The sequence below is a fragment of the Melitaea cinxia genome, chromosome 2 (genome assembly GCF_905220565.1).
Source record: "Melitaea cinxia chromosome 2, ilMelCinx1.1, whole genome shotgun sequence".
NCBI classification, from domain to species: domain Eukaryota; kingdom Metazoa; phylum Arthropoda; class Insecta; order Lepidoptera; family Nymphalidae; genus Melitaea; species Melitaea cinxia.
In genome coordinates, this window is record NC_059395.1 from 9,233,108 (window position 1) to 9,259,018 (window position 25,911).

Sequence of the window (25,911 nt, forward strand, 5' to 3'; positions counted from 1 at the left end):
TAGACCAAATAACATTTTATATTTGTCTTAGCATGACGAATATTGGCAACGTTTTATTTCCAAGACATTACAAGAGCTAAGTAGTCAGTAATTTCAAATTTTGCATAACACGACTATAATGTTTAATGAAACATAACGCCTACATTAAGCGATTTAAGCGTAATGTTTTGTTTATGTAATGGTGTAAATAAATGCTACTTAATAAAATTAACATATAACATGTGCAGTTTTCAAACATCTATTTGATACAGATCCTTCAATAAAATAAAGATGTACACTTTGTTTAAATAAACCAATCGCAAGATCTGCTGCTCATTAAACTTTCCAGTTAAAATAATGAAATTTAAGTTTATTAAGAGCCTCAGGCTAGAATAACTAAGGAGTTGAGCAGCAAGAATCATGACAATCAATCTACCTAGTATCATAACTCAATGCAGGTAAGATCGCATAAGATGTTAGTACCTATACTTATTATTATTAAAAAAAAATCTATCCATGTCATCATCCAATATAAAAGATAAAAAATCGTTGAGATAAAAAACGTTCTAGCTCTTTTTATAACATAGATTAAATAAGGATTGGTTCGTAAAATTTTCGTATAAAATCTTTAATTAATTTTCTCAGTAGTCTAAATTTAAGCGGTGAGATGTTTTATTTTATCAAGTAGAGCGTCGCAGGTCTTCTTGGCGTCTCCCAACAACATGGCAGTGTTGGGGTTGTAGAAGATAGGATTGTCCACAGCGGCATACCCGACGCCCATAGATCTCTTCATTACTACCACCTGGAATTTTTTATACATAATTATATAGCGTTTACAGTCTGTACGATTTTTAATAAGTAGGATAGAAGGGAAACTTTGTTGAACAAAAAATTGTCTAAGCTTAGCATAAATGTGTTTTGTAACTATAATAGAAATATGATGTAAGATATGTTTTATAGCAATACTAGCGACCCGCCCCGGCTTCTCACGGGTGCAAAAACTATTTATGTTCCTGTACTACATTATGCATATATTATAATCTAATAAATAATCTAATCTGGAATCACTCTATTTAATAAAGAAAACCGCATCAAAATCCGTTGCGTAGTTTTAAAGATCTAAGCACACAGACAGCGAGAAGTGACCTGTGTTGTTTATATTATGTAGTGATGATGTATGTGTCATATAAAAGTACCTGGGTGACCGAGTTTAGCTCGTTATTCTTAGTAAATCGCGTTTTTTTTTTGGAAATCATATTTAAATACAAATTACATATATATATGTATATATATATATATATATATATATATATATATATATATATATATATATATATATATATATATATATATATATATATATATATATATATATATATATATATATATATATAAATTTAAATGGGACCAATTGACACACACCACCTTTCGATTAAAAAAAAAAAATTGTCGAAATCGGTCCGCACGGTCAACAGTTCTGATGTAACATACATAAAAATATATATATATATATATATATATATATATATTTTTATGTATACTATATATATATATATATATACGACAGGCTGGCCTCGGCGAAAAGGCTAGATTTCTCCTCCATGGGGACTGTCCGGCTCATCTCTGAACAATCCCGACGACGCCGTGTCTAGCAGGACTGGGTTTCCATCCCGGCCCGACACGGGCATAGGGGCGTTACTGGAGGCGCATTAAATAGTGCCTCCTATGCACCCCCGTTCGTCGCCTGCGGACGGAGGCCTCGTCGGCAGCCTCCTCTCTCACCCGCTCGTCATTCTCCTTCTGGGACATTACTGTCTCGCAGATGGAAACCATCACCTTCCAGGACTCGTCGTCGCGTGTGTGACAAGTCCCCTCCGAGGACTGGTCAGATCGCAAAGCAGCGCCGCCCATTTCGGGCACATCTCGAGGGTGTGCTGGGCCGAGTCCACCGCCGCGCCACAATCGTGACATCCAGTTGTCGGCTCCCTTTGGGCCGTCCGACACAAGTATTCACCAAAGCAGCCGTGCCCGGTGAGAACTTGCGTCAGACGGAAGGTGAGGGGCTTGCACTTACGGCGCATCCACCGCTCAAGGACCGGGCGCAAGGCAGCCGTTACGCGTGTGCCATACGACTGCTCCGCCAGGTCCTCCCCCACTTTCACATTAGCGCTTCTTGCCCCATCGGCGCACTCTTAGGATCCCGTCCAACGTGGGGTTCTCACCAAGAGCCCTCCTACCCGAGACATATGAGTAGGTGTCGCCAAGGACCTCCGCCACGAGCTCCCACGGGGGTCGCCGGCTAGAGCAGTAGCGGCAGCCACGATACCGAACAGTACCCCCGTATCACCCTCAGCGCGATGACCCTCTGCGCAGACCGCAGCGCGGCCTTATTCCTCGCAGTGAGGCAAACCGGGGCACCGTACGTCGCCATACTCCGGCAGACTCCGAGGAATATAGCTGCCTGCAGGCGGCGCTGGGTCCTCCGAGGTTTGGATGTACTTACGTTGGTGAAATTCAATGTCCCAAATGAAGTTAAAGATTCTTCTTTAGGGGGGTCCATAAATTACGTGAGGCGTTTTTTTTTTTAAATTTCCTGGCCCTCCCTCTTCCCCTGGTGAGATGTCGTGAGATTTTATTCAACCTCCTCCCCCAACCCCCAATCTCACGTGAGATTTTTTAAAATGTGGGTTTCTTACGTAAACGCGTTGGATTGTTATTGTAAAAAGAAAAAAAAAAGAATTTGCTTCGTGCTCTCATTTACGACTAAATAAGACTAGTAATTATTTATATTATACCGGGTGATTTTGAAAGCGTTTCGGAAACGAAAATTTTGAATTATTTATCAATAACAGAACCTATATATAATGTTAATTTAATAATATATGTATTTTTTTTTTCATCAAAGTCGATATTCATATCGTTTACAGATAAAAAGTGAGAACCAGTAGTAGCGCTACACGGTAGGTACATTCTAAAAATAGAAATACTATACGTTTTAATAGCGAGTCACAAAATCGTATTAGCCAATAAAAACAAAGCTACCGAGTTGCGCCGGAGTCGACCAATGACGGCGTTGCTCACTTGTCCTTGTAATCGTCGGCGTCCCGCGTCCCTGGCTTTCAGTCGGTCAGTAATACCATAGCGGTACATACGTAAACAAGGTCAAGGACGTTTAAATTATTATTCGCCGGAGTTTGAAGATGTTCTTGAGTACTTCGAGCGCGATCCCTGGTGGAGGACAAGGATGGCAGCAAGAGAATTCGATGTTAGCCAAAACTTCGTATGGAAGATATTACGTACACTAGGATTACACCCGTATCATTTTCGTAAGGCTCACGTAATAAACAACGCACCGGAAAGAATCGCCTTTTGCCAGTGGTTGTTAAATAATACAAACGACAACATACTCTGGACGGACGAGTCACTGTTTACTCGAGTGGGACTATACAATGTGCACAATGAGCATTACTGGGCTCTAATTAACCCCCACTTGATACGAGAAAACCATCACCAGGTTTGTTTCAGTGTGAACGTGTAGGCCGGTATTATTAACGACCAACTAATAGGGCCTATTTTTATTGAAGGTCATCTAACCGGCAATTCGTACTTAGAGATGTTAAGGAGAGTAATATCTGAGTTAGTAGACGATGTACCTGGACAGTGAGTTTAGTGATAGGTGGATAGGTCGAGGAGGGCCTGTGTCTTGGCCACCTGGAAGTCCTGACTTAACGCCCCTGGATTTTTTCTTGTGATTGGAAATAAAAAGTTATACACGTCAGTCAATATGAAAGCTGTGATGATTTACGCATTGCGATAGTGGACGCTTTTGATAAAGTGAAAAGTGATCAAGACACATTAAGAAAATTAAAAGACAATTGTATTAAACGCGTACGTTTGTGTATTGAACGCAGCGGACTCCATTTTGAGCAGTTGCTTCGATACAGAGAAGTGTAAATAGTGTAAATAAACTGTTAATAGGTATGTAAGTTAATTATTCTGTAGAAAACTCCGATTTTTTAAATACGCCTGAAGTTTATACCTACAGTCCGTTTATAAATTGATTTGTTGTGAAAAGAACAATCGTGGTTAATAATCGAAAAGAAGTTTAAATAAAATAGGTATTTCTGACGGTCCTAAGCCCGTGTAAAGTATGAAGGACAAACGAGTCTATCTACGTAAGTACTCGCTAGCTCGCGCCTATAGGTATACTTTTATCAACCGAAACGCGCACGGACGTGTTTCATTCATATAAAATAATGAATGAATGATCAGTGCCTTACTACTTTCCAAGTCGATCGAATAAAAATGAATATTAAAATTGAAACTTTTTTTTAGTCAACATTACAATTGATTTATCAATTTTTATATGTACTATAGATGATTCCAAAGTAAAATATTTCGTTTCCAAAACGGTTATAAAATCACCGTGTATATTGCGTGATATTTGCCGAAGCCCCCCTCTCTCCAACCTAAGATTAGATGAGATTTGACTCGACCCCCCCCCCCCCTTAAACATCTCGCGTATATTATGAACGCCCACTTATTAATCTATTCAAAACTCAAAATAAAAATGTTATACCGAATGCTAGAAATTTTTACGGAGCTAGAATGTTAAGCACCATTATACCCGCATTCGTTAATGAACTTCCCGAAGACCTACGACTACTACTACTAAAAGTTATACCTGGACAGACGCAAATATAGAAGATCACTAAAAGAACATTTATTGAAATCTTTAAGCGTTTAATAGTCACAAAACTTTGGTAATTACCTTAGTTTAGATTTAATTGCTATAATATGGTACGGTACGGTGTAGATATTCTATGATAAAATAGTATGCGACGCGGCGGCTTGTCCGGATAAACTCTTGTGAGTTTTCGTGGCAGGCTTATGAATAGGTGTTAAGTATGTGTTTTTTGTATTTTGGAACAAAAAAAAAAGAGTTCATTTAAGCAACAAAATCATCATAATAATATGATTACCATACGTATGAATTACGTGTGATTCCATTAAAGGTGGGTAGTTTAACCATTTTGTCATACCACTAGCACTAGGTTGGTAAACAAGCTTACGGTCTGCTTGAGAATAAGCAGATATCGTAGCCTATGGACGCACATTGTTAACCTCTTGTCGAGCTCTGGCTACCTTACTCACCACAGGAACAAAACACTGTTTTAGAGTATTATTATTGATTAGTGACGATGTAATTTTCTGTAGAGCAATCGTATTGGAAGTACCGTTACTTCCAATACGACTGCTCTAAATTTCGAGCATATTCCTTGGTTCGGTCATCTTCAATTAAAAAAAAAAAAATTAAGAGTGATGATTGCTGGTATACCTGATCAGCCTTCCATACTTTAAGTACGGGCATTCCAGCAATGGGAGAATCGGGGTCGTCTTCAGCCGCGCTATTCACGGTGTCATTGGCACCTATAATTTAAATTATATTAATAAGCAACAATTAATCAAACAAAGGTTTAAAAAAGTATGGAAAATAAATAAAGGCATAATTATTCCTAATATATAATAGGAAGGCATTAGTCAACTAAATATATTATTTTTATAAATGTATCTTACCAATAACCAAAACTAAGTCAGTTTCAGAGAATTCGTCGTTTATTTCTTCCATTTCGAAGACATCGTCGTACGGCACGCCTGCTTCAGCGAGCAATACGTTCAATTGACCGGGCATACGTCCTGATAACATATACAGAATAAATTAAACCTAAGTTTATGCTGTTTCTACATTTAAAACAGTAAAAAATATAAAACTTGTTTAGACCGCGAATAATAATATAATGTTATAAGACTATGCGTTTATTAGTACTGGATTAATTTAAAATTTATATATATAGCATTAATACGCCTGTTGAAAATTTTAGGTCAAAGCTGTAAATTTTTACGTTTCGCTTTTCATTAAGATAAAGTTTAGGCTATGAAATATCATGATGCAACTCATGGGTCTGAAATAGTAATCATAAATGTAAATCTCACAAGTCATGAATTTTGATAAGATTAAAACTGGATGTAAATGTACTTGTTGCACATAAAAGTATTCAGTTGTAGTTACCAGATTAATTCATAACTTACCAGCAACAGGATGAATGGCAAATCTCACTTTCTTTCCTATTCCTTTAAGAACGTTTACCAGCTCAGCGATGGGATATTGTGCTTTCGCTACGCACAAACCGTAACCTGTTGAACACGATACATTATTAGCTTAAAATATTTATATAACTTACAAATTACATATTAAGAGTGATAGTTAATTGCCTCTATCCCCATCCAGTTTTTGTCTCCCCAATTTGTAATGGCTATAGGTCAAGCACCGAGAATATACCGAATTAACTATTAAACAGCATTTTTTTGTTTTTTCTGAACTTAAAAACCCGACCGAATGGCGGGATAACAATCGGGGGCGCCAAAGGGTTATGTCAGCCTCCTACTGACTAAAAAAACCACCACGTGTGAGCAGTCGTCCGCCTGGGTGGGGCGAGATGGGGTCGCGCTAGCATTCGCCACCTCGCCCCGGACCCTCACCAACCCGCCTGCCCAGCGTGGTGACTATGGGCAATACCCATGAGTTCAGGCCATTTTTGGGCGCGAACTTATGGAGATTTATGTCCAGCAGTGAACTGCGATAGGCTGAAGTTATGATGATGATGAAGTGATGATACTTACATGTATCTCTATAGGAACATAAAAATAGTAAAGCACAAGCAGTCTATCACTAAGCTTCGATCTATTTATTTATGGTTCCAAGTATCGATGGTCTACATCACCGTCGCTAGCTATGCCGGGTACGTACCGGGAGTGATGATGATGGAGTTGGCGCGGTGGATGAGCTCGGCCACGGAGTCGACGTTGAGCTCGGTGTGCGCGGCGCCGGCCGGGCGCGCCGAGCCGCCGCCGGTCACGCCGTAGCCGCCCAGGATCACGTTGGGCAGCGAGCGGTTCATCGCCTGGGACGTTTAGTAGAAGCTCATTTTTCTTTCATAACTTTTTACTAGGTGCGCCGTTTTTAATTTATTTATTTTGCCAGAATACGGTATATAGATTGTCAAATTTACCAACCAACAAATTCTACCGACTTTATCGGTGTGCAAATATTAGATCAACACAAAGAATTCTGTGTTACTTATTTAGATTAAAAAACTAAAAAAAAAATATTAATTTCAAGATTCTTTTATAATCGAAAGCTGTTGATTATCACGTGGTTCAATTTAAATTTGAGCGAGATCTGACCTAGTTTTTTAGTTATACTTACTAATGTTTATTCTTCTATACTTATCGACGTAAGTTGACATGGTTTTTTTTTTGTTTGAGACCAACCACAGTTAGCTATGTAGTTTTATGCAACCCTCGAGTTATAAGATTAATGTATTATTTCATGTTAAATTCAAGTCCGTAGATTTCATATCGATACCTCGGGGCTCAAAGGGCGTAACCGCCATTTTGGCGAAATTGACTTTTTAATGCAGCCCTACTTATTTTTTTCTCCTCTATCGATCTGTATATTTAAAGTCTTCCTATTTGCCAAAAAGTGACGTATTTTTTGTAGAAAATAAAATATATTTTTTCAGTTTTTGTGTCGTAACAGCAATCATTGTTAATAATCATAAACGTGATGGGAGTAAACGACACCGTAGATGATACGAATATTCTTACGTGGTGCTTAAGCCCGAACATAACCATTTCTAAAGAATCAACTTACCAGATACACCCTTAAACATTTATGTACTCTAAAATAAAATGACACATACGTCTAACAATTATCCCTTAATTGGTCAACCATATCTACCTATATATTATGTGATTGCGAGAGCTTTGCTTGTGATTGTGATTTCTTGATTAAGGGTCATTAATGTTTAAGTTAAACGTTATAGTTTGATAATATTTTTAACCAAATTTAATATTTCTAGTTTTGTAAGTGCAGGTACCTAAGTTTTGGTCATTTTATTAAATATATGTGTAATGTTAATGGTTCCACAGTCTATTATTGACTAAAATTGTTTAAATAATATGTAACGCAGGTGACGCAAAAATTATTGAATTTATCATTGTCCCTGAATCCTATTCAGAAATTTATTTTGTTTATGCACTTATTTTTCTCATTGTAAGATAGATTTTTAATAGTAGCAGTTGTTTTATTAGCCTGACAGATTATTTGTTTATAATAAATATGTTTGTCAAACATTCGTTATTCAAGGATGGTCAAATTTTAATAAGACTGCTGTTTTAGTAGGTAGCAATACTTAAGATTACCTAATAACTTTTACCAAAAGACTTCATAAATAATATATAATTGATCTCAAGAGTTCCTTGTATTTTCTATACGTTTTAAACAGAAGATTAGACATTAGCGCAAAATTTTGTAGCGATACCTAAGTACTTGCCATTTCAGTACAATTTAGTTTTAATCGTTCATTCTGCTTTACGTTAATAAGATGTTTCGTTACAACTGAAATTATATAAAAATAAGAGTCTTTTCTTACTTTGTTTAATAAACAATATTTTCAATAACAAGTGAATTTTATTTATCATTTTTTTTTTTATAATAAATGAGTTTTGGAATAGGTTTTAGATAGGTTAGGCTATTAAGTATAGATAAAATCAATAATTAGGTATTTGTATAATTAATTAGTTATCTGAGTCGATAAATGGTAATAAAATCTAAAAAAAGGTTAATAAAGTACATAATTATATACAAAAGTTAATAAAGTTCATTAAAATTGCACTTAAATCGATTACCTAAATGAAGAAAACAAAGCAGCTGTCTACAAACTGATAGAAATAGTGAGAAAATTGACCGTTACAACCATAGATTATACACTTATATACGGTTACAACCATCACTAATCAAATATCCATTGATTTTTCGGGCGTAAACGCCCCAATCATTCGATTTTCCGAGGCGTATAGACAAGCTATTTTTGTTACTTTTAAATTTATTTGAAATATAATTATACAAAGTTCTGCATCAAAAAAAAAAATAAAACTTTTGGTCCTAGAATGGTTTATTTAGGACAATAATCGAAAAAGTTATGTCGAAATTTTTTTTTTTTTTAGTTTTTTGGCTCTCCTGTAAAATCGAGTTTTGGTGCTTACGCCCTTTGAGCCCCGAGGTATCGATATATGCTATAAATTTACATTTGCAAATAGATAACCCAGAATCCAAAATTTTTATTTTGATAATGATATGTGTGTACTATACATTACTAGTTATTCACGACTTGTTCTACAAGTGGCAACGACAGTCCATTGACTATAAATTTTTAACAATGTTGCCACCTTAGGGAATTTATCGCTAGATTTAGGAAATTCTATAGTAGTTCCAACGATTTTTGATTTTTTTTAAGTCACTAGACATAGATTTGGTGACTTCTAGCGACTTTTGGCGATCAATTACAACGATTTTTTTTATTTTCCCCTAAATAACTTATAAGGTATTTCTTACTATAATGTTGACAACACCGATACTTAATGCGACTGATCGTGGGACGCGAATCATGCATTGGTGCTCTCACTCTGACGTACTAAATCAGTTATTTGATATCCTTGTTTAGTCACGGGATTCCCCTGTTACAACACGGGAATAACCTTACAGCCGATTTTGTTTTCATTCATATTTGCTCTGTTTTACTGATGTTGACGCGGTGTGTGCCGTATTGTAAATTTGTAAAGCTTTTGTTATAATATTGTTGTGAATTGAGAGTCACAGTGGAAACTCCTTTAAAAAAGAAAGCCAAAAATATCGCAAAGAATGGGAAATAATTTATGAGTTTAAAATGTGGCTTAAACCAGTTGTAACAGATCCTATGAAAGCTCATTGTGCGTATTGCCGGACGGATTTGAATTTTTTATCAGGGAAACTTACAATTGGTTTTCAAATTCACTAAACGCAGAGAAGAGTATAAATAATATATTAACTGTACCAGTTAATAAATTGCGGCGAAAGTCCTTTGAAAATTTTAGATCTTGTGCAACTCGCTGGCTGTCAGTGGAGCCGGCAGTAACGAGAATTTTGTCGCAGTGGGATGACTTAAAACTATATTTTGCACTTACAAGAGATAAATGTTACACCTCTGACTTAGTCCACGCAATGTTTTCAGACGAAACAAATCACCTGTACCTTAAGAAGCGTTTTGAACGACGTTCAAATAGCTGCAAAAACTTTTGAAAGTGAAGATTGTAACCATGTGGCATTGCTTAGCACTTTGATGATTCTTCTACGCTCCGTTTGCACAAGAATAATGATACTATCGGCTGCAACTACCAATGAAGATTTTTTTGCAGATTCAAATTGAGCCACATCTGAACCCTGTGCCATATTTAGGGTATTTATTTGAAACGCAGGCGAGCAAATCAGAATTGAGGGTTGAATGTATAAATGCTGTTAGAAAACGGTGCATCGATTTTAACATTACACTAGTAAAAGAAATTCAGCAGAGGCTACCAAGCAACATCAACATATTAAATAAAATGTCTCATTTTAGTGTTGAAAATACACTTCGACAACTAAAAGACAATTCAATTACAGAACTAGCTTCAGAAATGGGTGTAGATGCTGAAACAATTGATAAAATTTTGCAGCAATGGCAGGCTATTAACTTTGTAAAATGGCAAAATACAAAAAATGTTATTAGTTTTTGGGCTGAAGTTTTTGAGTATAAAAATGCTGCTGGAATAAATAGTTTCCAAGAACTAGCTGATTTCGCAATTTCCGTGATATCTCTACCTCACTCTAATGCTGCTGTAGAACGAATTTTGAGTACTATGAACATCATCAAAAATAAATTAAGAAACAGAATGAACATTAGCACTTTGAACAGCATTTTTTTTTAATTAAAAACAGACTGAAAGTTGTGAATGAACAATGCTTTACCTACGAACTCCCAGAAGAAGTAACTGTGGAAATAGGAAAAAATAAAAAGTTTTCCTATAAATTTTCAAAAGAAGAAGGTGATGCATCTACTGCCACATTGCCATCAACATCATCATCGGTAGGTCAAAATTTGATGGACGAGACGGATATGAATGGTGAAGAATTATTTTCAATTCTTGGCGACTGTGAGGATTTTTAAAAATAAATATGTTCAATACCTTAATTTTTAACTTACTTAACTAACTTACTTCATTTTATGAATAATAAATTAAACAATCACGATTTTTTGTTTTTATTTTTTTGTATATGACCACTTCATGAAAAAATGCAAAGTTATATATATGTAGATAGATAGATAGAATATACTTTATTGCACACCACTCGGAAAAAAAACATTACATAAAACAGTTATTTACACATAGAGATAGTAATGTACAAAGGCGGTCTTATCGCTTAGTAGCGATCTCTTCCAGACAACCTTTAGATATAGGATAATATGCATTGAAAAGGTAGCAGCGCAATTATCTGTATTTTGTAAATTCAACATTATGCATGCAAACATGATGCATTTTCGTTCCCTACTCAAAAAATATAGAAAAAAAAAAATACTTCATACATAGACATATATACATAAAATATCTACATACATACAAAGCATACGTACTTACATGCAAACACATATACATACATACATACATACATACATACATACATACATACATACATACATCCATACATATATACATACATATATACATACATACATACATACATACATACATACATACATACATACATAACATGTCGTCAAAATTTAACAAAGTTAATAGAAATAGAAGATAAAATAAGTCAAAGTGATGCAAATTGGAAAAAGCTAAACTGATTAATTAATCATAGTGAGATAGTAGGCTTTAACTAACTTTTTAAAGGAGATAAGTGATTGTGCTTTTTTGATGTTGAGTGGCAACGCATTCCATAATTGGACTGCCTGTACAGAAAAAGACAATTTGTAAAATTTGGTGTTGTGCACAGGAACCCTTAGTGTCAAGTTCTCTGCTGAACGAAGAGTTTTATTGTGAGTTCCAAGAAATTCAAATTTATCTTTAAGGTAGATTGGTGCATTTTTGTGGAATAACACACAGTACAATAGCGAGAGAACATGCAGATTCCGGCGAAGACGAATAGGTAACCATTTGAGCCTTGAACGAAATTCGGAGACGTGATCATATTTGCGCAAACCAAATATGAAACGTATGGCGATGTTTTGAAGTCGCTCAAGTTTATTCATTTGTTCTTCGGTTAAATTGAGATAGCTTGCGTCGGCATAGTCGAGAATGGATAGAATTAGAGATTGGGCTAGCATAATTTTGGTAGGAATTGGCAGAAAATAACGCAACCTCTGAAGAGATTTTAGTGATATATATATATATATATATATATATATACATATATATATTTAATATTATTATTATTAATATATATTTTTTTAAATAAAATTATGCCGAATAGGATCTAAGCAATTCTAGGGAATTTTTAATATTTTAAATTCTCACCATCTAGCAAGATTTGATTGTACTTCTAGTGACTTGTCTAAATTGAAGGTGGCAACACTGATTTTTAACAATATTCAGTACCTATTACTACTATACCTTGCACATGATGTAAGAAAGAATAGCTCCCGAGCTACCAATGAGCGCCCCCACGATAGTCATCAGGGAGTTGTTTAACATGAAGCCTTCCGCGCACAGCGCCCACCCGGAGTAGCTGTTCAGGACTGTTATTACGACGGGCATGTCCGCACCTGAAATGAACATTATGATTTAAGAATTGGGCACCAAAAGGTTTTATAGTGACATGTCATGTGGGTCACCAGTTTTATTTATTATCTCCCAAAAATTTCGAACCATTTGATATTTCGAACACTCGATAATTCGTAATATTTTTTGAGTCTCCAGAGTTTCGAATTAACGAGAGTCGACTGTATTAGTGTTGATCAATTATTACATACAAATTTATTAACTGCTATTCTTTAACACTGACAAAAGTCACCTTTCTTCTCACCTCCCTCTACTTTTTCGATTAACTTCTTCTTTTCAGCAATTGTCAAGGATTTATACTTTTTAGGACTCATAACTAGCACAAACTGTTAATCTGTAAACAATGAAAGAGTAACAGTAACTGAAACATAACTAAACAAACCAATTCGTGCGAAAGTGTGTGTCAAAGTAATCATACTTAAAAAAAGACTCGTGTACGGTGATACATGTATTTACAAGTTTGAACTTGTCTCGAAATGTACCTACTTACAAGCTTTCTGTTTTTTTAACCGACTTCCAAAAAAGGAGGAGGTTCTCAATTCGACTGTATATATATATTTTTTTTAATGTATGTTACATCAGAACTTTTGACCGTGTTGACCGATTTCGACATTTTTTTTTTAATCGAAAGGTGGTGTGTGTCAATTGGTCCCATTAAAATTTATTTGAGATCTAACAACTACTTTTCGAGTTATATCTAATAATGCGTTTTTACTTGACGCTTTTTTCGTCGACCTACGTTGTATTATACCGCATAGCTTTCTACTGGATGTACCGATTTTGATAATTCGTTTTTTGTTGGAAAGGAGATCCCTAGTTTACTACCATGATAAGGAAACCAGGATCTGATGATGGGATCCCAGAGAAATCGAGGGAAACTCTTGAAAATCCTCAATAACTTTTTACTGGGTGTACCGATTTTGATAATTCTTTTTTTGTTGGAAAGAAGACTTTACTTTGAATTGTTAAGTGTTGTTTTGTCGTAAAAGGGGTTCAAACGAAACCTCAAGCACAACCGCCAGTGCTGTGACCGCTGCGCTAACGCGTCGTATTAAGTTCCATTGCGGTGAACGCACCTCCAATAGCAGCAGTTAGAGTGAGGCCCTGTACGCCGCTAAGGACCGCGGCGGCCGCCAACAGCGGCAGGCCGGGCGCGTCAGGAAACGCAAGCAGGGCGGCCCCGCAGCCCAGCGAGCCCGCCAACAGGCCCGCGTTGATCGCGTGCCGCCCTGGCAGCAGCAGCGGAGCCGACGACAACACGCCTTGGAGCTTGCCGTACGCTACTAGTGACCCTCTGGATACAGAAAATAAAAATTATCAATGACGTCAGCTTTCAGGTAACGACGGATTATTGAATTAGTTATGTCAACTAGGTGGTGCTCTAGTGGGTACAATCTTACCTTAACCTAAGAAAAGCGTTTTAAAAAGTTATGTTTTAAATGACATCGTATACAATCTTCTCAAAATTAAACTTGTATTTCGACTAGTTTAGGCTGGACGTTAATAACATGTCAGTCAGGACTTTTATAATTTCATTAGGTTTGACTTTAGTCAAAACAGGAAAATAGAAAATAGAGTAGTATTTAAAAATAATTCTTACGTGAATGTGATACCGCCAATGTATGTTCCGAGGAAGAGCGAAGTCTTGAGAGTAGCGGCGGTAGGGTCCAGAGCCATCGCGGGGAAGTCGTGCATGTATGTTGCTATGCACGTTAGCACGGCTGCCATGCCCACCAAACTGGAAATTGACACCTTTTTAGTTCGTGTTTGTAAATATTAACAATTTGGATTAAAACAAAAAAGTTTTCTAAGTGTAATAAAGTGTGGAAGTAAAATAATACTTCATACATCTTTCGAGTTTCCAATTTTAACTATTTTGTTTTATACATAGCGTATATTGGAAATCAAAAATGAAAAAATCTTTTAAAAGAAAAAAAATATCATTTACCTGTGGAAGCCAGCCACAAGTTGAGGTAAGTCAGTAATCTCGATCTTTTTAGCGATGGTGCCACCAATGAGTCCTCCAATACCCGCCACACCAATCATTTGAGCCAACACTTCAGCACTTGGTGTTAAAAGACCTAAGGTGGCCGCTATACCTCCAGACACACCGATCTATAAAAAATACAGCTCCTTTACCCAATTTTAAACTTTTTTTTATTATTATTACCATATTAATACAACTTCATATTACTAAAGAATCATCACAACTAGACAAGCTGAACCTAAGTTGCCTCAATTAAATTCAAATGTATGAATACAGCTGTGTTGAATTTGTTTAGACTTAACAGCAAATTTTATTCAAAAGCTATACTCATAGATACGAACATTACTACTATGTCTTATTTGCTTATAGGTATACAAAAAATACAATACAGAAGTTTTTAAATAATAATTAATTAATTATTAATTTTTAATAGTGACATAGGAATAATTTTCTAAAAATCTTTCATGTCTCAATGCCTTTACAATGATCAAAAGATTAATGCTAATGTCATCAAGATTACAATGAGCGGGCTTCCTTGGGTTGAGTCTGTAGCTGTGTCTTTTTCTCTATGAATGCCTTTTCTAATCATCAGTTGCATCTTTAACAAACTATTATTATTTTTTAGCTGTTTTCAAAGAAATTACAGTTTCTTAGAGTTTATAATGAAAATAACAAACCATTCCAAGATAGTTTCCTTTCCTAGCTGTAGTCTGTGAGCTAAGGCCGGCCAAAGCGCCCACGCAACATAACGAAGACGCGAGGTAAGCCATTTGGTGTACCTCAGGGTATCCCTAGAAAAAATTGGGTAGCTTGTTTTTATTGTTCTCTTCTTCTTGGATTAAATATTCATACATACTTTGATAAATTTTTATTACATTTTGTATTCAACAAATATCCACTGTCCTATAATATTAATGATAGGAATCAAAAGTACGGTCTCGTAATATTGTAATAAAAATATTGGGATCGAAAATTTAACTTTACATTTTTTTAGATTTCTTATTTAAGTTCTTAACTTATAGTACCGTCTTTTTTGAGCGATACATTACATGAAAAAAAAAACATTAAGCATTCTAGTAGCCTGAGTGTTACACTGTACCTGCATTGCAGTTGTCAAGTACCCTCCGAGAAGCGCGGCAGCTGGGATGCTGTATAAATATCCGTACTCCGGGGGATCACCTGGCCTAAATGTAAAAAAAATAAATACAAATAGATTGATTTAACTAAAATTAACTTAATAATACTCAATACATTAAAACAAGTACCTTTTGAACATGTCCAACATACGTTGTGTAACCAGGAATCCTCCAAAAACATTCACAAATGAGATAAGTGCTGCGGTGCTGGCCAACCACTGTTAATTTAAATGTAAGTTTGTCGGTAAAAACTGTCGCTTTTATACAAAGTAAATTTGGAAAATATTTCAATAATAATAAATAATAAAAAGCGAATTAAATGCGAGTCGGCCTAGCTTGTGTTTATGTTTGACGTAACCGGTAATCCTGTGAATCCTTTTGAATTAACTGGTATATAATATGTCAGTTTAAAAAACAATCCTGTAACTAACGAACCGCAAACGGGTAGTAGGTCTACTAATAAGGTGCAAGCCTAAAGTAGCTTAGAAAGTAGAAACTGGTTAAATCTATTAATAAATTATGAAAGGTAATAAAAATGTATAGGCAACGTCTTCCCGAAAAAATGCCTCGGAGGTCTAGGTAAAAATAAAATAAAATACGGTGTGAGTCTTCAGTGGCTCACCTGTACAGGCGTCTCGGGCACGTAGCCGCCGCCCATGAGCAGCAGCCCGCCCACCGCCGTGATGCCCGACACCGCGTTGGTCACGGACATGAGCGGCGAGTGCAGCGCCGGCACCACCCCCCACACCGTGTGGTAGCCCACCACGCCTGTCCACATACAGATATTATTTTTGTGTTGCTTTATTTCGGTAAATAACATCGTTCATTCCTTTTGGACTTTACTCCCGATTTTTCTACCGATTTTACATTTACAATCGCTTGTTGGGCTTTTTTATTTTTGAACGCAGGTTGGAAAAGGAAATTACATTATTTACACATTATAAAAAAAGTTCAGCCGAAACATATTACGGGTATTTTCTCTTTTACTTAACATTTTATTGTATAGAAGCGAAAAAAAATTCCTCGTGTTTCTTCTAGCGGCTGACCGCCATTGCGTACGAGCTCTAAGGAGTAAACTCCAGTCACGTGTCAGAGTTGACAAACACATTGTTTTTAGTAAGCGATACAATTTCACAGTGAAGAGTTAAAAGATATATAAAATAGAACATTTTGTTTTTATGTATGTACCTGATAGAGCCAAAGTTGTCGTCATAGTTGTAAACGCTGGATTCGGTGACGCTATTCCAAGACCAATTAAACTGAACATTTTGTTTTTATGTATGTACCTGATAGAGCCAAAGTTGTCGTCATAGTTGTAAACGCTGGATTCGGTGACGCTATTCCAAGACCAATTAAACTAGCTAAACCTGAAAATTGCAAAAAAAATCATACGTAGCGTTAACTATATATGAATCGAATTTCTGAAATAGCAAGGCCGAATTTATATCTAATGTTATATTTGGTGTTTAGTACATTACCTGTGGAATAGAGGAATGTGTCCTTCAGTGTTTCATTGAAGGGGTTAAGCGGGTCGACAGTAGCTGGGGTCGCTCTAGCGGGTGCCGGGCTGGCGGGGGCGGCGGGCTGCGCGGGAGGGGGCGCGGGCCACAGCAACTCTCCCTCCTTGAGCACGATGGCTCCCCGCGTCACCTCGTCCTCGAGGTCGATGTTGAAGTGATCGTTATTACCTGGTCACAATATCTTTTAATTAAACCTTAGACATTGTTAAGAGTAGTGCTTGAAAATATTATTTAACTTTTTTTACATTAAGATGTTTGTATCTCGCATATGCTTATAAAGACTGACGAAAATCTTATGATGAAATAGTCAGCAATGGATTTTAGGGTTTTCAAATCGATTTGTATGACATGTCCTGACAAAAGTGCTTTTGCGAAAAAAAGTCTCTCAATAGGGTACCTTCGGTAGTGAAAATCAATTATAAAATTTGATAAAAATTAAAATGTATGTGGAAATACACTTAAATATTCTGATTTGGAATCATAAAAGCACATTATTGTTTCATTATATTGAAATTAAGTCATCTATTTTAATCTGTATATCACGTGACCTAAAACACGCCATGCCAGCCATGGTATGACGTAATACGGACGTACGTACGTTGGACGTCATACGTTTTTTTAATGTAGGTATACCAAATTTGAAAAATAATGTTAGAAAGTGTTAGGTTATTTTATTCCTCATGTTACTTCCAAATTAAGACTTAATAGTTTTTTTAATGCTAGTATTTGTACAGTTAGACACTACACACCAACGATAGCTATTGTAATTCATTGTTTTACACAAAAACACCAAATATTTGAAGCTATTAACGTTGAACGACGAAGAGTATATGTATAAGGTATTGGACTTTTGACGTATTGAACGAGTTCGGTCTTACATACGTCATACACAACTTTTGTTATTAACCATATTACGTCACCAAAATGGCTGATAGCGTTTTCACAAAAATAAAAAAGGTTTAAAATGTAATTTAATTTTATGGCATAAAAACGTGTTTATTTTGCCGAAATATATATATTTTTTGTGGCTTTTTATTAGGAAATCAACATTTTGAAGTACTTTTTTAAACATAGTGGAATAACTTATTGCTTTAATATTAATATGTTTATCAATATTACGGTTCAAATTTCAGCTTTGGACAGGACACATCTCCCATTGAAGTTCCCGTTCTCCGTTAAGAGTAATATTTTAGAAAGAAAAAAAAACACGTCTATCGTAACTCGTCACTATTTTAGTGATGACACAATAATACTAAAATACATAACTTTTAAACAAAACTATACATTTTTATATTAATTGCTATTGCAAACATATACTTATGTTTAAACTAGAAACTTAGAATATTGCATAGTTTTGTACGAATTATATTTAGCACCTTATCAGTTTATTTTATTGAGAACAACCATATACTTATCAATTATAAATACATAATACATTATCATTACTAGTTCCCAAATAAACAGTCTTATCTAATTTTAATTGGTAAAACGTTACGTCGTAACCATACTATACTAAGCACGTTAATATGACAGAGTTTTCCTTAAATTATCTGATTGATGAAGATAATTATCGTCTTTTGTCCATTTTTATCATATTCGCTATCGCATCGGTTGTATTGATTGTAACTATAATTATATCGAAATGATTTCGATTAGCCACAAAAAACAATATACAGCACAAATATTTGATAAGATACACATAAATCGACTAAGCTACCTGAAGTTACATAAGTTACAAGATAAAACACGTGGAAAATTCCATTTCTTTAAGAAAAAAATTGATAAATAATTGTACCGTTGTTACCGAAATTCTAGGTTTTATAATAATCTATATAAGTCACGTATTTAGGAAAATATATTTTTATTTAACATATGCTCTTTAATTCTCTCTCGCTCTCTTTATAACAATAACAATAAGAATATTTATTGGACACTAAAACTCTCATCACAACCAATTTAAAGCAATTCATCCTAAATGGAACAGTTAACAGCGATGTCAAGATATTTAATGACTGCCAAAATATGTCTAGCTTTTAAGAAATTATCGAAGTAACTATGTATTATATTAGATGCCCGTTTGAAACGAAGCTTACAGAGTTATTATATACATGGTTATGATATTACATAAATAATTATTGACTTACCTAAACTGAAGAGAAAAGCGGAAATATTATTGGCATAAAGCGTGGAAGCGTGGGCGGGCATCCTGCTAGGTAGGTCGGTGAGACCGATGTGCGTGACGTCATGGACCTTTGTTATCTTGCCCCTCGTGGTGGTCTGCACGTTGCCGCCCATCTCTGCGGCTAAGTCCACTATCACGCTGCCGGGGGCCATGTCCCGAACTGCATCCTATAGAACGTATATCATCGATTCAGATGGATCATACTCGTGTATATGTGTATATCATATGAAAATTAAGCAGCTACCCAGGAAATAACAGTTTGAAAAAGTTACACTTTTATTTGGATTTTTTATTCTTTTTTTCCAGATATTTAAGATATCATGAGGTGACATAAATAATACTTTTTTCCATTAGGTTTATTTTTAAGATACTAAAATAAAAATAGACCAAAACTAATATTCAGTGCATACCAAGTAGGTACTTCTTCATTGTAGAGTATTATGCAATTGTCTCAGTAAAATTTAATTTCTTAAATGTCTATAATTTAAAATAGATCACAATCTAACATATAAAATTCTCGTGTCGCGGTGTTTGTAAGTAGTTAAACTCCTCCGAAACGGCTTGACCGATTCTCATGAAATTTTGTGTGTATATATATGGGGTAGATCTGAGAATCGAACAACATCTATTTTTCATCCCCCTAAACGTTAAGGGTAGTCCACCCCTAATTTTTAGATAAATTATTTATTTAAATAAAAAAATACAACCCTAAATTTTCAACCCTCTACGATCGAACCATATTTTTAAATAACGTTTAACGGCAAGACAACGTTTGCCAAGTCAGCTGGTATGTATATGTATAAATTTAAATAATATCTACCTCTAAAATGAGAAGAGGAGCAGGTTTCCCGGGTATGAGAGCTGTGCTGATGACCACGTCGGACGCCCTGGCTTCTTTACCCAATAGCGCTCGTTCAGCGGTAAGGAACTCCTCGCTCATTTCCTTGGCGTACCCGCCCGCACCAGCTCCTTCTTCCTACCATTCGTAGTACATAAAAAAAGTTTTAGATATAATAATTGTCTAACATATAATTAGCAGACAGTAGAGCAGCGCGGTGGGTGAAGCTCCCACCCTTCTAAGGATGAGAAAGAGGCCTATACCTTGCCGCGGGGACATTTAGACATATATGGAAAATTTTACCACGACATTAATTTGTAGGTACAATAAAATAAAAAGACGTTATATCGTTCTATAAAATAAGTTTGAAAATAACAAGTATCAAAACTTAAAAATGTTGTTTGATAAACTTTACGTTAATCTATTACAAAATATTGTACTTATGCAATATTAATTTACTTTACTCATAAACAAACAAATTATCTAAATTATAACAAGGTCACGGAAAACTATAACAATAACAAATTATGACGTGTACCCAATATAATAGGAATTTTCGTTTAAGTAGATACCTGTGTTTTGGATCTTTATCAGTCTATCAACAACCAATCAATTTCATCGCTATCGATTCAGTAGCATTTTTAATGGAAGAGTAACAATCGTCCATTCTTTCTCCATACATTCTACATGATATAACTTGCTTTTATCTGTCGACCGTCAGTTGAGTCGCACATTCGAAACATTTAGAAATTAGTTATCTAGCAATTTCATATTCTCTCTCAAATGCATTTTAATTGACGTATGAAAATAAACTACATAATATCTTAATAATTGAAATGTACATGAAGTCACGGTCATAAATGTGTGCATAAGAAACTTTCAAACTATGTAATCATTGCAGCTGCTAACGTGTCGTGTTGTTTTTATTTCTTTACAAATATTAACAATTTACAATAGATTACGTTAAATGTTTTGTCCACATGTTTAATTAGCATTATAAACCAGACCTTGAGATAAATATGGAGTAGGTATATTTGTTTGCGAATACTTGAAGAAAGAAATTTGCATTTGTAAAAGTGATAAACATTTATCAAGCTACCTGCTTTGTTTTTTTTTTGTATGTCTAAGATAAAACATACGTAATCACGTAGTGTATACTGAAGGAAAATGTATACTACTTTTTTTCTATTATGTCATTTTTTATCGCTGAACTTAACAAAGGTCAACCTACTGACCGTTTCAATTGGTCAAAGTCTTGTTCAGTCATTCGTGACTTATATTATGCTCTTATGCAGCAATGCACGCGTAGTGCCATACGAGTGTGTCGTGTGTGGGATAAAAGCGCATGACAACATTTAACCGCAGAAATCACGATTGAATGTCATGCCTTATTTACAGACAAATAATAATTGCATTATCATAACTTATTGTTTGTATATAAATCAATAATAAGCAGTTAAACACGTATGAATAATAAACATAAGTACATGCAAACATACAAAACATTGCTAACATTTTTAGACAATTTTAATGGAAGCCGGTTTTTTAACAGACGCGTCATTTTTTTCTTAGTAATTATACGTTATAGTATCTCAAAGAATCAAAGAAATAAAATCGGATATTTAGTCCTTACTTCACTAATATTTGTTAACTTTACTATTGTAATTCGAATAACGTCGCAAAATAATTAAGGGGAAAGAAAGAGAACATAGCATTGACATTCTATTGCAATAGTATAAAAAATGGCGTTAGCCTAGTTAAGTACAATCTGTTTATAATAGATGGCTAGACGTCATATAATAATTTCTGATATTCAGTGCTGCATGTACCATTCAAATTTCGCCACAAAAAGAGGGTGACAAGACGCTAAGACAAAATAACATTACAAATTTAATTATGTTACCTTACATTCATACATATAACCGTACAAGCTCATTTCGGATAAGTGACGTTGTGATCTCCCAATGAGGTCAAGTTTCCTTTTTAATTACTCTTTACTTCAAGAGTGGCTTACAAGCACAGGGCCCATCTGATGGTAAGCGGATACCATAGCCTATAGACGCCTGTAATACCAGAAGTGTCGAAAGCGCGTTACCGATCAACCCCTTACCCTTCCCAGGAGCTCTGACCACCTTACTCACCACAGAAATACAACATTGCTTGAAAGTAGAAAGCAGTATTATTTAGCTGTGATCTTCTGTAAGGTCGAGGAACTTCCCCAGTCGGGTTGCACCAGATTTTGAGCGGGACATTTGCCGCTGTGCCGTAGCTCAGTTTATTCAGAACATTTCGACACCAGCAATTTATACTAAGCTAACTCATAAAAGTGAACTTCACAATAGAGGCTTATAAAAGGGAAAAACGTGATAACTTTTATATTAATTAAGAAACTTATTTGAAATTTGGTATCTTTAATAGTTAATTTATTCATTACAATTTCACAATTTTTATTATTACAAAAAAAAAAAAAAACACATTTATTCAAGTTGCATTAAGAAAACCAACTTATCGGAAATTCGAGTTGGCGTAGTATAAATTGTTGGTGTCGATTTGGATACATAATAATAATAATAATAATAATAAATTTATTTGTGAAAACACACTGCATCAGGTTAAAATTATATAAAAAGAAAACACATAGTATATAATTTACAACAAGGACTAACTACAAAGAGTAAAACGTAAAACAAAACAAAAAAAGAGATACAACAAAAGCTTATCGATTTAAAGTATTTAACAAATACATCAAACCTTATTGTCCATGGTGATGAAGTGCGCGCCCAGACTCTCGATCTGCTCCCGCACGGCGGGGCGCGTGTCGAAGGCGCGCACGGCGGCGCCCATGCAGCGCGCCTGCGCCGCCGCCGCCAGCCCCGCCACGCCGCCGCCCACCACCAGCACGCGGCAAGGAGGCACGCGGCCCGCCGCCGTCATCTGACCTGCGATCCGCACGAATCACACTCAATACAACCAGATACATTAACGTAAGCAAGCATAAAATGCCTTCATTTGAAAATCTCACTTTTTTTATCTATGACAAGCTGTATAGACAAACATTTAAAAACGTTTTTAATTTATCATGTAATATTTTTTTTATATGCAGAATAAATTATTAGTTACCTATATTACATGTTACGCTTATGTTTGGTTATTTCATATGTATCGAGGTGCTTGATATTCGCGTACGGTAAACGTCGTTCGTATCTATTACATCTATACAAATAAATAAATTTGAGAATGTCTGTTTGTAATATTAAAATGACCGATTTTTACTAAATGCATATGGATACGCTACCAAAATAACATTACTTTTTTACAATTTTTGTCCGTCTGTCGCTCTGTTTGTTTGTTCCAGCTAATCTCTGGAACAGCTGTGCCGATTTTGATGGGCCTTTTCCTGTCCATAGCTGATGTAATAAGGAGTAACTTAAGCTACTTTTATTTTAGAAATTTATTTATTTTATAACTGCGAACTGAACAACAACTTTTTTGTTAAATTTCACGCGGACGAAGTCGCGGGTACAGTTAGTATAGGTATTATATAATTTTGGAATTAATAGTAATTTTCAATGAAAAGTCCCGTAAAAATCTGTTCATTCGTTCCGGAGATTATGCCGGACAAACAGAAAGACAGAAACATGTAGTCCGTTGCAACTGTTACTATTTACATCCTCCAAGACTCCGCAGAAAATTACCTCATTCCGTATTATTTTTTTCTTAATTACTATTTTTTGACGTTATCAATGTGTATATATTATATAAATTATATACCGGCAAAAAAGCGCGGAAAATGCGCGGCTGCTTCGATTACAGCGCGATAACCTGCCACGTTCGCCATCGAGCTTAGCGCGTCGAACACCTGCGCGCGGCTTATACGAGGAATGCAGTCCATGGCTGGGAAATTTAACAATAATTATAGTTTTTACACTTTCACGGTCACTATGAACTTTAATTCTTGATAGAATGAATTCTTTGAAATGAATTTTTATTCTAAGGGAGTTACCGCGACTTGAAACGCCCGATACCTCCGCGGCGCCATTGTCACTGGCCAACGCGGTAAGTCCCGTAGAATAAATTGTTGAAATACATATATGACATGATAATTAAAATTTAATTTATAACAAATCATACAAATGGGCGATTATAACCAAGATACATAATAATGAAAATACTTACCAAAAGCATTCACCTTTTTATTAGCAAGTTTTTGAATCAGACTTTGGTTTTGTGCCGGATATAAAAATGATATGAGCGTCGATTTATCGGGTACATGTTGAACTTCATTTTCAGCTAAAGGTCGAACTTTTAAAATTATATCTGTAAAGGAAGGAAAACTACTTATTTCTATGTACCCTATTCAAATTTGATATAATATTTATATTTACAGAAAACGAAGAAGTTAATTAATTTATAACAAGGTATTTTTAATTACAACAAAGCTAAGAAAATAGTATAAAAAGGTTTACTTGACTGGAACGTGTCCTTTAAACTGGTAATATTCGCGCCAGCCTCTTCGTATATTTTATTCGGAAAATTGGCTAACGAACCAGCGTTTTCTTCTACATTAACACTAAATCCCTTTTTAACTAATTTACTAACTACTGCAGGTACTATGGCGACCCTAAAATACAAGGAATTCTATTAAATAAGGCTAACGACACATAGCCAGTTAAATAGAGGTCTACCTAGTAATTCGCGCTCGACTGCCATATTCAATATAATACTAATAACGACAATGTTAGAAAATTTTAATTCATGAATTTATAAAAATACTACCTGCGCCTCCGAGTGATTTCCGAGCCCGAGGGAATGTAGGGACAAAAAGAAGCCTCCGGATCTCCAGCTATCTACATACCAAGTTTTACAAAAATCGGTCCAGTAGTTTTTGCGTAAAAGAGTAACAAACATACATATTACATCCATCCTCACAAACTTTCGCATTTATAATGGTGATAATAAAAACTCATTATTGTACACCAATAATGAGCAACATTACAAAAATAAAAACCAGGAAATATGGAAACAGAGACAGCACGAAAGGCGGCCTTGTCGCTAATAAGCGATCTCTTCCAGGCAACCTTTTATTAGTAGGTATAGTATATTTGTGTTAAGGAAATAGTGACTCATCGCTCAGAGCTCTGGTCATCTTACTCACCATAGGATCACAACACTGCTTACACTATTATTTAGCTGTGATCTTCTGTAAGATCGAGATACTACTCCAGTCGGGCTGCTCTATATTTTGAGCAGGAAAATTCCTGCTGTGCCCTATCTCAGTTAAATAAATTACTTAGTTAGGTTTTAATGGCGTGGTTAAAGCAAGTAATAACGACGTGACGCTATTTTTTAACGCAAATTGTATACTATAATGAATATTTTCAGATGTCAGCAAATTCATTGGATTACCTTCTTTCGTCTTGCCATATTTCTTTTGGAACTCCAACACTTAGTTTTGTATAAGGAACTCCTTGGACGGGCGGCGGTGTTGAAGAGGAACAAAAGAGTCTTCGTTGCCATAATTTAGGTATCGGCTTGCCAATGCGGAGGACTCTCATGCAGCCGCACAT

General features: G+C 35.4%; 1 protein-coding gene across 1 annotated transcript; it reads right to left on the reverse strand.

The window, feature by feature from the left end:
- Positions 1-222: 222 nt before the first annotated feature.
- LOC123664361 (NAD(P) transhydrogenase, mitochondrial-like) lies at positions 223-25,911 on the reverse strand. The gene is made up of 22 exons (XM_045598908.1): positions 25,751-25,911; positions 24,811-24,965; positions 24,521-24,661; positions 24,116-24,238; positions 23,096-23,283; positions 20,327-20,482; positions 19,469-19,673; positions 17,283-17,492; positions 17,091-17,171; positions 16,427-16,572; positions 15,934-16,022; positions 15,768-15,852; positions 15,346-15,459; positions 14,630-14,796; positions 14,282-14,419; positions 13,758-13,975; positions 12,514-12,665; positions 6,788-6,941; positions 6,070-6,174; positions 5,557-5,676; positions 5,318-5,409; positions 223-781 (listed from the first exon to the last, which is right to left on the reverse strand). The coding sequence occupies exons 1-22, from the start codon at positions 25,909-25,911 to the stop codon at positions 635-637; spliced, it is 3,147 nt and encodes a 1,048-aa protein (XP_045454864.1). The 3' UTR covers positions 223-634.

Coding starts and splice junctions, on each gene's coding strand:
- LOC123664361 (XM_045598908.1), bottom strand. CDS start 25,911: ATGTGCGGCTGCATGAGAGTCCTCCGCATTGGCAAGCCGATACCTAAA. Junction 15,460..15,767: donor ACTTGACAACTGCAATGCAG/GTACAGTGTAAC, acceptor AATTTTTTCTAG/GGATACCCTGAGGTACACCA. Junction 14,797..15,345: donor AAGGAAACTATCTTGGAATG/GTTTGTTATTTT, acceptor TATTTTTTATAG/ATCGGTGTGTCTGGAGGTAT.